Source organism: Platalea leucorodia (assembly GCF_965183815.1).
Source record: "Platalea leucorodia genome assembly, chromosome: 3".
Lineage (NCBI taxonomy): Eukaryota > Metazoa > Chordata > Aves > Pelecaniformes > Threskiornithidae > Platalea > Platalea leucorodia.
Window position 1 is genome coordinate 100,711,728 of NC_138825.1, and position 12,110 is coordinate 100,723,837.

The window sequence follows — 12,110 nt, forward strand, 5'->3', positions numbered from 1 at the left end:
ATTGCTATTGCTTGCTTTTTTTTTTTTGAGAAAGCTGAAAAAATAATACAGGCTTGGTCTAAAATTGTTTCCCAGGCTTATCTATATTGGTCAGCAACCAAAAAATCAATCATTCACATACTTCTGGTAGACAGCGCTAAGTCCTTCCAAGGTTTCTCAAGCCTCCAGGACTTCTCAAAGATACAATACAGATTGCCTTGTCTATAAAAGTATGTCAGAAAAGTGAAAAAGCCTGCGCTGAACTGCCATCTTGCCATGGAACTTAATGATTGATAACACCATTGAACCGTTTGGCAGAAATTACACCAAAACCATTTGCCAACATACAAAATCTGGCTTACAAACTGAGTTTGTATTTCAAAGGCTCTGAACTTGATTTCTGTCTAGTAAGACTGTATTAAACAAATCAGGAGTTTCCTTTTGCTAGAACACAAAATTTTATTATTTCCTTTGTAGAGTGAATAAGGTTTTGTCTATATGCACTTCTTGTACACTAATAAAATATATCGTTTATAGTACATATGATATATTCCCAATTTACCCTTTTGGTATATAATATTAAAGGTATTACTAAAGTGTTAATTCACCATGATATACATTTTTCATCCTTAAATTCAGTTTGTTTTTTTTGTACAAATAGCAATCATAGAATCTTTAAAAATTGACATTTGTAATTAATTTTTGAAAACAAAGGACAAAAATACTATTTTTTTATTCCAAGTAATTTGGCTCAACTTGCCTTTTTTTTTTTTTTTTCCATATTAATTCCTAAAGGGAGTAGAAGGATTGAGTGGAGAACGAGGAGAGGTAAGTATTTTGTAATGACAAATATAGTATTACAAAATTATTCCATTTGTTTCTGCAAATTATGTGATCTGTAAAATGTCTGTTTACGGTCTTATTTGCATACTTGCATCTCTATAAGCAACAGAAGAGAAATGAATTGAGAAATATCAGAGAAGAGAAAGAAGTTTTAGATAAAAGAAGACATAGTGAAATATATATTTCATTAAATGAAAGATTAAAAAAAATAAAGTCAAATATATACTTTAAGAGAATTAAACAAACAAACAAAATGAGAAGGAGCTGGTTGAAGAAAGCAAATAATTAAGGAAAAAAAATCTAGAGATTCTGAGTTCATTCAAAAATAAAAATATAGTTCATAAAAGAATACAGCATACTTGATAAAAATTATCCACATTGTTCAGCAGCAGCCAGTAGTAGCAGGGCAGGATACAAAAGCAAGGCACAGGATACACAGAGATCCTTCTTCTTGTATACCTTCACTCTTTTGGGCAGTCAACAAATCAGGGGGATTTAAGCTAGAGATCAAGGCCATTGCATTTCATGTCAATCTTGATTTTGCCTAATTCCTTTTGAACTGTGCTGGTATACTGTACTTTCAGCTTCCATAAAAGTCTGCCGTAAGGACTTCCACAGCTGAACTATTTATCTTGTGTGTTTTAACCTTCACCAGTGAGATTTCTTTGTGTGCCTTTATTTCAAAGCCAATGAAAAGAAATATAGCGAAGCCTTTACAAAGTTGTTTGGTTTTTTTTTTTAGAGGATTCTATCTTTGAGACTGACTCAGAAAATGCAGGGCAGAACTCTGTCTCTCTACTACTAAGTTTTTACAGGAGTAATTCAACTCAGCCTGAAACTTGAGGGGCATAAGGGGAACCCTGCTCGGACTGCTCTTGGTCTGTCAGAAACTGCATTTGTTGCTCTGCAGGATATTTTTAGAAGCCCCTTTTTTTTCCCCCCTTGTGTTTGGCTAATGTAGATACATTTATGGCCAGACCTTTTAATCTTCGTGTTGATTGTTGTTTAAAAATTAGCATTTAAAAGATTAAATTTGTTAGTTATTTTTTATTTATTCCAATATTTAGTGAAATCAGGGTACTTACTGTCCCATTAATATAATTCTCCCTCAACTTTATTTAGAGATTTCTTTGTTCAACCTTTTTTCATTAAAGCATTGTTGCATATCAATAACTAGACATATTCTTTGGAAGCTCAATTCTGATCATAAAATAGTTTTATGCATTTAAATATATAAATTGCCCTATATGCTGCTGTGGTTCTGTGAAATACTTAAAATTACAGTTTTGCTTATACGCAATTTGCTAAATTATTGCCAAAATTGGTAAAAGATTCCTTGTATACTATTGAACTAGCCTCTTTAAATATTATAAATCATGGTAATAATAATTTTTTTCTGAAAAATCCTTTTAATAATGCTCTTGCTATATGCTAAGATATAACAATGTCATTCTGTTTGCTTGTGAGACCTATAAAATTAGTTTATTTTCTATTTTTGTAAAATACGTTGTCTTTTGTTAGACACTGACTCCTCAATAAAAAGTTTCTTCAGTCTGTAATTCTCAGCACTTATTGAGCTCTTTTCCTTTTTTTATTTTCTTTGCCAGTAACAAGTGTTAACAAACAAGGCCACACATGGGATGTGGCTGAGCATTACAAGACCAAGATATACTGCAGAAAATGTTCCCTCAGCAGTTTCATTTGCTTTTTGGCAAGTTCTGCAGGCAGTTGTGCTGATGCTTCCAATGTTTTGTCCTGGTATTTTTATACTGGCTTCTTGCCTGTAATGTTTTTCTACAATAGATGCCATTTTCCCAATATTTCACTGGTTCTTAATGCTTTCTAGCCCCTTTAACATTTAGTCCAAATAAATCAACTTACAATCAGATGTCTTTTATATAAACATAGTCCATAGCTGTAAAAGTAATTAAAATTAGAACAACTTCTAGCTACAAGAACAGCATGATTTTCAGATCCCAGCAGTTATACCTTCTAGTATAGCCACAGGCAGCTACATATGCTCCATATGTTTATCTCTGAGCCTTGCTGACCCTGTTAAATGAAAAAACCATTTGTAATTATGCAACAGAAATGAATAAGTACAAATCTACATGGTGTAACTAAGAGTATCAATTCTTTATGACTACAACATTCAAGTTGACAGTATCAAGAAAATAAAATACAGTTACAACCTTGGAAAAAGTCAGTTCTGAATTAGTGTATAACTTTTGTAGTGGGAAGAGTTTATGGACTGCTGTTCAGTTCATGCATGGCATCTTACTGGTGGACCATCTTTTCAGTAGTACTCTTAGGATCTTGACTGACATCTGTCACATTTTGTCTCATTTCTCTTTTTTTTTTTTAGAGGAAAAACTACCTGCCTTATTTTAGTGGCTAGCTCTCTGCATAAAACTGAGTAATCCTATACTGAACTGAAGCTTGCTACCCTGTAATAATTCATGTGGAGAACTCTGGGCATTGTTACTAATTCAGTCCAAGCCAGAAAGCTTTGAATTTTTCTGATGTAAAGAATTTTGATGATTACTATGTAGAATGATACAAAGTAATATAAATGCCATAATTTAAAATTCAGTGTCAGTCTATGAAGACTGTATGCCTGAGTGCTTCTTAAACTCGCATTATTTGCTCCAGTGAGTTTTGTCATATATAGCAATCCTGCTGCCTTGTTTCCATAATTCCATCTAAAATAGTTGGAAAGAACGAATGAAAATTTCGAAGCAACTGATAACATTATGCAGAAGCTGTGCAAAACTGGAAGGAAAAAAATTCATCAGGGAGCATAGTATACTAACTTTAATCTTGGGTACGTACCAAATTACATTGTACTGATGTTTTGTTGGCTCCAGCGTAGGGAAGGAGTTCCACATGAACTATTGCAGTAGGTAATTCCATACATAGGAGAACCATTGCTTTGATGAAGAGATATCAAAGTATTTTCCAGTATTATTTTAACCTTTTCCAGTGAAGCAAAAGGACTACAGTTTTTATCAATCATATGGGGAATAAATGAAGTCAGAAAAAAACAACAAAAAAACCCTAACTGAAATCAAACTATTTTTTTCTTCTGTCTTATACACTACAGACATAGGGTAGAAGTCTTGATTATTATAGTATGTTTGCCAAGAACTTCAGTGATGCCAGAATTTCACTTGTAATTTTTCCAGCCTTCTAAGGATTTTAATGTACTGTAACAAATTATCTACTTATCATGAAAAAGTGAATGAAGCCTTTCCTTCCATATGTTGATAAGGAAGGCTATTTTGGTTTATATTAATTAGTAAGTAGAATGGGTCCTTAAAGTTAAAAAAAAAATACAATGGTAATTTATTTCTAGTTATATTTGGTACATAATTGTATCTGAAACAGTTACTAAAGAATCTGAAAACTTCACTACGTTTTAGTGAAATAGGTCTTATCAGTATCAAGTTAGTTTTCAGTAACAACTTACATTCCTTTTATGAAGATCACCAAAGAAGATTTTCTCAAAATATATTTGCTTGGTGCTACCTAGCTTCCAAATGGTCTGTGGAGATACAATTGTCTTTTTGTTGGCTTTCATTCCAGAAAGGTGAGAAAGGAGATCCAGGCATTCGAGGCATCAATGGGCAAAAAGGAGAATCCGGTATCCAGGGTTTGGTTGGACCTCCTGGTCTCAGAGGTCAGCCAGGAGATAGAGGACCCCCGGGACCACCTGGATCAGATGGAAAACCTGTATGTATAGGACCTTAAGGTACCTTAAAAACCCCAAACAAATGCATGCTCTCTTTTAACCGTTCTCTGTTCAATTCAGGCACGAGAATTTTCAGAAGAATTTATTCGGCAGGTGTGTTCAGATGTACTGAGAAGTAAGTTTGAAAGCCTCTTTACTGTTCTTTCCTTGTTTAAAGTGCTAAAGAAGTTTCCTGATAATGATAAAGAAGCTTTCTTGAAAGCAAGATCGATATTGCTGATTTTGTTTTCCTAAATATATTTCCACAGCACAGGTTCTATACTTTACCATCTTTTTTTCTAAAGGTATCATATTCTCTAAAGAGAGGAAACTATTTTTGTATTAGTGGCTAGGGGGCGATATTTTTACATTTTATTGTTACAACACTCTAAGCAATTTTTTGTTTGAATTCTTCCAGCCCAGTTGCCTGCCATCCTCCAGAGTGGAAGGCTACAAAACTGTAACCACTGTCAATCCCAAAGTGCTTCTCCGGGACTTCCAGGACCACCAGGTCCAAGAGGCCCAGAAGGCCCAAGAGGGTTTCCCGGTTTACCAGGAAACGATGGTGTTCCAGGGCTGACAGGCATCCCAGGTCGCCCTGGGGCTCGTGGGACAAGAGGTACTGCGTGCATGTGTCACAATGCTAATGGCCTTTATGACTTCGTTTTCTGCTTCCAGTTCTGAATGGGATTAGTGCCGGGTGGAGTAAGGAAATAGCTGGGTTTGTATCATGAAGCGTAACTGAGGACATGGTGCAATGTGAATGTTGCACCACTTATGAAGAACCCATGTCAGAAGAAGAGAAAATACAAGAATGCAACAAGATAGCTAGTGTTCAGTTCTACTGTAGTCAGACTTTGTTTTGATCTTTTTAGAGAGCTCTAAGTCTCATGTAAATGTTTTTAACTGCATTTAGATTATTTTTTTTAGATCGAATATGCTTAGACATGGATGTCAATGAATTTCCATGTTTTCTGGTTTCTTTTCTTCCAAACTTCCTTACTTCTGCTGTTTTAAAGAACAGTATTTATTCACTGGCTATTTACCATCTGCTACCCTGTAGGCTGATTTTGGCGTGTGACAACCTTTATACTCCCCCTGATTTCCTGGGGTTTTCTCCTTTTTTCTTTTTATCTCATAAGTTTTTTTACTCCTTTCTTTATGCTTTTCTTAAACATTCTGGTTTCTTTTTAGGCAAGCTAAGGTTTATGCTTTCAGGTAACTCATCTGTTTGAGCGTTCCAACTGATTTCTGTGATGTATTTGCAGACTTTAAGTTAAGTGGGCATATATAGTCTGGAACTGGACCAAGAGACTGGGTGAAGTCCATAATTTGGTAACTGGTCCCAGCAGCAACTGTGTTTCCTATACCATCAAAATAATCAGGAAAGCTGTATGAAATACAGCTAACGAATAATGTGTCAAGGCTAGGCAGACAGATGGTTGGTAAATATTTACTTCCTTTGTGACTTATTAACTGTGACCTAGCACATCAAGTTCATTTTGGATGTAATGATGATTTGTCTGTAGTGCTTTTATAATTTCATCTCCAATAGGAGAATGTGCAGTTTCACTCTGGAGCTGACACTAGCAGTTCTGGCTATTCCATAAGAGTTGGAAAAATAGATATCTGTTTCTATGAAGAAACTGAATTTATTGGGTTGCACTAGTGTAAGACAGTACATATTTTGCCCCTCTCAGTATTTCTTTGGTGGAGATATAATTCTGCCATATGTTGTGGAAGATTGTCTATATATTCTGTATTCCAAAGGGACTTTGGTGAATACCTTACACTTGCATCATACAACTTCTTAAAAACTTTGCCTATGGAAAGGCAATGACAGCAAATTTCTTAATTGCAAATCATCTGTTCCCTCAGCTCATAGTGGCTGTCTGCTTAACAGGTGCTATGTCCGCTCTTAATTCAGTAGAAATGAGGATAATTTAGAACCTAGTTACACTGTGCAGGTTACAAGGAAATGCTTATTTTACATCCCATTATTTGCTTTTGAACTATTATATTTTTTTATTCAATAAGTATCAAATGGTGACTTCCTAAGTCATTGGATGAAAATATTCTTAGTGTACAAAGATATGCATGTGTTTGCTAATTCACAGGACTGCCAGGGAAAAATGGCGCAAAAGGCAATCAAGGAATCGGGGTTCCTGGGATCCAAGGCCCCCCAGGACCTCCAGGTGAGGGATGGTTCAGCTGTGCAGATTCAGTGCATGCTAATGATTTCCAAAAAAATGTGGTTTAGAAAGTGTTGATGTAATTTGGAAAAACTTAGATACACATCTTAATTACCATATATGTTTTATGGCTAATGCCTGTCTCTTGCATGCCTTTTGAATTGTCATATAATACATTATTTAATATAAGACAGGTCTTGTAGAGAGTGGTACCTGAGACTGCTGTTTCTTGATAGGTGGATCTTGAAGTCTGCCATTATCTGAAAACTGAGCCCTGATATAATCATGTGACTTGTAAGCATTGCTTAGTGAAGGAAAATGTTCTTCCTAACAGCAGTGTATTCACGCAAAATGCAAATTTGAGCATTTGGAAGAGATATTAGGGCCTGATCCAAAGCCAGAGAAACGAATAGCAATCGAAGGCCTCTGATTCATGCCATGGTGGTTCCAGATTATATGATAAAGTATAGCAGTGTACTAAAGTAGATTTTTATATGTCCTTTTAAAAGCTATTTTTGTTTGAAGTGTTTTCCACATGCTTTTTAAAAAAAATCTTAATAAGGTATCATGTTGGTTATATAAACATGTAAGCAGTTTGTGACAAGAAGTGTCTTTTTCAGAAAATGAAGTTTTCTTTATCTGCTTACTTCACCAAAGAGGAGGGGGTTTGTGGGTCCATACTTGCTCTTGTTGTCATTTTAATAAAAATCCTCTGTAATGTATTTGTTTATTGCATGTGTGTCGTTAAGGTCCTGAAGGTCCCCCGGGTATGAGTAAGGAAGGACGTCCTGGAGAGCGTGGGCAGCCCGGTAAAGATGGAGATCGTGGCAGTCCGGGAATGCCAGGACCGGTTGGACCCCCTGGAATTTGTGACCCATCACTATGTTTTAGTGTAATTGTGGGGAGAGATCCATTTAGAAAGGGACCAAATTATTAATTTGTGATACAATAATTTAGAGGAATAGGTATGGTGCTTGTCTTTTATGGTCTTTCAAGTCTCAGGAAGGTGACCAGCAATAATCCCATAAGCAGGAACAAAAGTACTTCTGACATTATAAACATTATAAGTAATGATCCCAAAGGTTATATGTTCCTTTAGAAAAGAAGCTCCAATAATTTTTTTTATAACTTGCATCGATTGAATCTCAAGTGTTTTTAAAGAATCATCAGTTTTAAAGGAATAAAATTAACTATAATAGTTGGTATTTAGTATTTAAGTGTCCTATCATACTCCTGTTACCACTGAAGTCCTTTGCAAAATTGCTGGAGATGCCACTGGGAGCAGGATTAGGCCTTAAATGGTATTGGTCAGGTATAAATTACTGTGAAATTTTTCACATGCAGCCGACATAGACAGTATTTGATTTTGAAAGAATGTGGCTGGCTTTGACTTCATATGTGTGTGAATCTCATTGGCTTGTGTACATTTCATATGTCATAGCTCCAAGTGTCCTGTGAGCAAAAGCATATATCAGATTTTTATAAATTAAGAGAAATATCTGGACTTATTATGGAAGTAATATCACCTATTTTGCCATGCAACTCTTTGCTTAAAACCAAGGTGAAATGCAAGGGTAGAACTCCTACTGGTTCAAGAAAGGCCAAGGTTTTATTGCAGATGGTACTTTCAGCTACAAAAGGTCAAAAGGTTCTGTGTGGTTGATCCAATTTATATGAAAATAGCATTAAAAATAAAAAAGAACAAAAAACTGGTATAGCTGGCTTGTGGCTACGATTTGACAAAAATAAAAATTAAAAAATGTTTGCACAACCCCAATGTAACAGTTCTGCATAATTAAGTATTAAGTTATATACCCTTTGCTGTTTCTCCCCAAGGACTGCAGTTGCCAAATTGAAGAAGCAGGTTTACAAGGAGAAAGGTCTAACTGCTGGCTGACTAGCTGCAATGTTTGCTATGATGTTTCCTTTTTCATTTTAAGCAAGCTATGTGTAATTTTCATTGTATGCTTTGCTGATGAGGTGTATTGCTTGCTTTTACATAAAGAGCAAAGGCACAGTTCCCATGAGAATTTAAAATCCGTTTCTTAAATTAAGGCAGAGTCTTGTATTGAACTTAACTAAGGCTTTATAAGTGGCTTTTTCTAATGTGTTGTTTTTCTGTTGTCCTACTATCAGAGATTGGTAATATGCTTGACATTCAAGGTAAAATAAAATTTTGTAAAGAACTGGTGGTAGTTTGATGAGTGATTTCAAGAGTCGCCTGTGTCCTGTGTCGCAGAAAAGGGAGTGCCGGAGTGGCCAGCCGCACTGTGCCCAGCGGCTGCTGCCCGCCCGGAGCTGCGGCCCGCGGAAGGGTGCTTGCAGTGAGTAGCTTAGCCAAACCACAGCCTTGGTTATAGCAGAATGCAATCATTAGCATCTAAAACCTAGTTGAAAAGCCTCCAAGATCATTCTTGAAAGATACTGATGTGGGCCTGGCAAATGAAGCTGTGCATGAAGTTTCCGCCCCAGACAAGTGTTCCTCGGTACGCACTGTAGGACTTTGCTCATGTGAACAAACATTGATTGAATTTGTGGAAGAAAGAATCTAGAAACCTCTTATTTTGTTGCATTCAGTCTCACACTGTTTATTTTTTGAGAGCTGGAAGTGAAACATGTCACTAGGTCAGCAAGCAATCAGGATCCCAGCATGTTTGTAGAACCTTTGCGAGCTGTCCACGCTGCATGCTAATTTAAATCCACGTTTAAGACACCTTTTCCAATAAGATGTATGGTGGTGTGACTGGTGAGCCTGGGAAGAAGCAAAACAAAAAAAAAGATCAAGTCAGAAGGACCTCCGCAGTGGACACAAACAGAAAACCAGAATTCCTTACTTGTAGAAAGTCCCAGTATTTGGTTTCATTATAATTTAAAATAACACACATACATTCTTCCACATCAGAAATACAGTGGAAAAGTTGGAAATTTTTTAATATTTAACTTTTTTTTGCATTCATTTAGGCAAAACATTTCCTTCTATATCCAACCATTTCAGTTCTATCAAGAGGAAGAAAAATTTTAATGTAGTGCATTTGACAGGAAAAAAAGTCTTGCTTTATCAGCCAGTCTGATTGGTAGCTTAGGTTATGATTTCATTTGATCAAATTCACACATATATCAAGCTTCAGTTTTAAAAGTAGTGGTGGTTTTGTCACCCCATTAGTCCTATTGGAGGGTTGTTTCTGAATGACTCTGAGGATCTATATGTAATTTCCAGTCTGTATCTATTAATGGCCATTTTATATACCTTCATTCTTATGCTAACATTGCCTTCGGCTTGAGTTACTCCTTTTCTTTTGGCATGTTTTAGAAAACCAGTGTTCCCTGACAGCCTTTCATCTGCTAGGTTAGGCAATCAAACCTTTGCTTTTCCACCTGTTTGAAAGGCTCTCCACTGCCTGTTCGTCCTTGTAGTTCTCTGCTTCAGTTTTTGAGGGGGAATGAGTCATTCTAGAAATATGTCCATAATTCTAAGTAAGGAACCTCAGTTGCACCTTGGTGATGTTGATATTTACTCAAAGCATGTAGCTCTCTTCAGCTTCTCATTTTCTTAATTCTCAGGTAAGTTATATAAGAATCATGTAGGTCTTCTCTGATGAACTAGTCTTACCCAGATCTACTTCCTCTTCTGTTTTTTGTAGCTGATGAGCTCCTGTAGGACAGGGCAATTCAAGCTGGAGGGGACCTCAACTTAAAGTAGCTATGCTTATTAGTTCTTAAGTGTATAAGCTTGCAGTATGTAGCACTGGATTTCGGAGCTTTTTTACTGCTCTAATTCCAAACTAATTCCTCTTGTTCTCTGATGCTGCCTTCTTTTGATCCAGTCTTCATTAGCATGCTCCTACTTTTTGTGTCAAGGTCATAGAATCATAGAATCATAGAATCGTTAAGGTTGGAAAAGACCCTTAAGATCATTGAGTCCAACCGTTAACCTAGCACTGCCAAGTCCACCACTAAACCATGTCCTCCGGCACCACGTCTACCCATCTTTTAAATACCTCCAGGGATGGGGACTCAACCACTTCCCTGGGCAGCCTGGTCCAGTACCTGACCACCCTTTTGCTGAAGGAGTTTTTCCTAATATCCAACCTAAACTTCCCCTGGCGCAGCTTGAGGCCGTTTCCTCTCATCCTATCTCTTGTTACTTGGCAGAAGAGACCAACCCCCACGTCGCTACAACCTCCTTTCAGGTACTTGTAGAGAGTGATAAGCCTCCTGTTCTCCAAACTAAACAACCCCAGTTCCCTCAGCCGCTCCTCATAAGACTTGTTCTCTAGACCCTTCACCAACTTTGTTGCCCTTCTAGTTCTTCTAGTTGTAGGTCACTACAGAAAACAGTATTGTCGATCAAAAAAACAGTTCTCAAAACAATCCACTTTTTACCTATGCCAATATTTCCATTTGAATACCTCTCATATACCTTATTTTCTTATTCATTTTATTGTTCCCTTAATTGGAAACCTGTATCTTCATAGAATCATAGAATACCAGGTTGGAAGGGACCTCAAGGATCGTCTGGTCCAACCTTTCTGGGCAAGAGCACGGTCTAGACAAGATGGCCCAGCACCCTGTCCAGCTGAATATTAAAAGTGCCCAATGCTGGGGAATCCACCACTTCCCTGGGGAGATTGTTCCATTGGCTGATTGTTCTCATTGTAAAAAATTTTCCTCTTGTGTCCAGTTAGAATCTCCGCAGTAACTGGGTGAAAGGTAAATGCAGCAAGGGGAGATCGCGGCCACTGACTCAATTCAGGACCAAAAAGACTTGCCCCCCCACACCTGAAAGGAGCATGCGTGCTAATTTACATAGCAAGTAAGGCTAGTTTAAATACAGTAAACCAATAATGTATGAAATGTTAATCACTAACCAGTAAGTGTAAATTTGGGTGGGTTTACACTAATCATGTAGCAGGATAAATATGCTGTAGTTTTGTACAAAGGGGTGCTAGATTTGTGGACCTGCCACCTAGCACCCATCTTTGCTCAAATGTGAAGGGAATAAAATACCTTGGCTCTGTGTGTTGATTGGCGTCTGCGCACTGGGCGAACAACCCCGCATTTGGGATAACGTGAGCACTGCAGCCAAGGCTATCGCTAACCGAGCAGGTTAGTGATAGCACGTTTGTTATCACTAACAAAGCAGGTTTTCTTGGTTTGTAGTAGCAAATCCAGCAGCCCCTCATTCCTGGTTGGCACATCTAACATTTGTATGAGGAAGCAGTCCTCTGTGCATTCCAGGAACTTGATGGATGGCATGTGAGTTGCTGTATTGTTCTTCCAACAAATGTCTGGATAGTTGAAGTGACCCATAAGAACCAGGCTCTGTTGACCTGAGCTTGCTTAAGTGACCCAAATACTACTTCGTT

General features: G+C 37.2%; 1 protein-coding gene across 1 annotated transcript in view; it reads left to right on the plus strand.

Moving 5' to 3' along the window:
- COL21A1 (collagen type XXI alpha 1 chain) overlaps nt 1-7,681 on the plus strand; it is a gene marked incomplete at its 3' end in the record, with an annotated part of 118,431 nt that extends 110,750 nt beyond the window's left edge. The window contains exons 25-30 of the mRNA XM_082306935.1: nt 775-807; nt 4,408-4,554; nt 4,634-4,688; nt 4,971-5,171; nt 6,670-6,747; nt 7,494-7,681. Coding sequence (XP_082163061.1) covers nt 775-807; nt 4,408-4,554; nt 4,634-4,688; nt 4,971-5,171; nt 6,670-6,747; nt 7,494-7,681 — 702 coding nt within the window. The remainder of the gene's footprint in view (nt 1-774; nt 808-4,407; nt 4,555-4,633; nt 4,689-4,970; nt 5,172-6,669; nt 6,748-7,493) is intronic.
- Between the last annotated feature and the right edge of the window lie 4,429 nt (nt 7,682-12,110).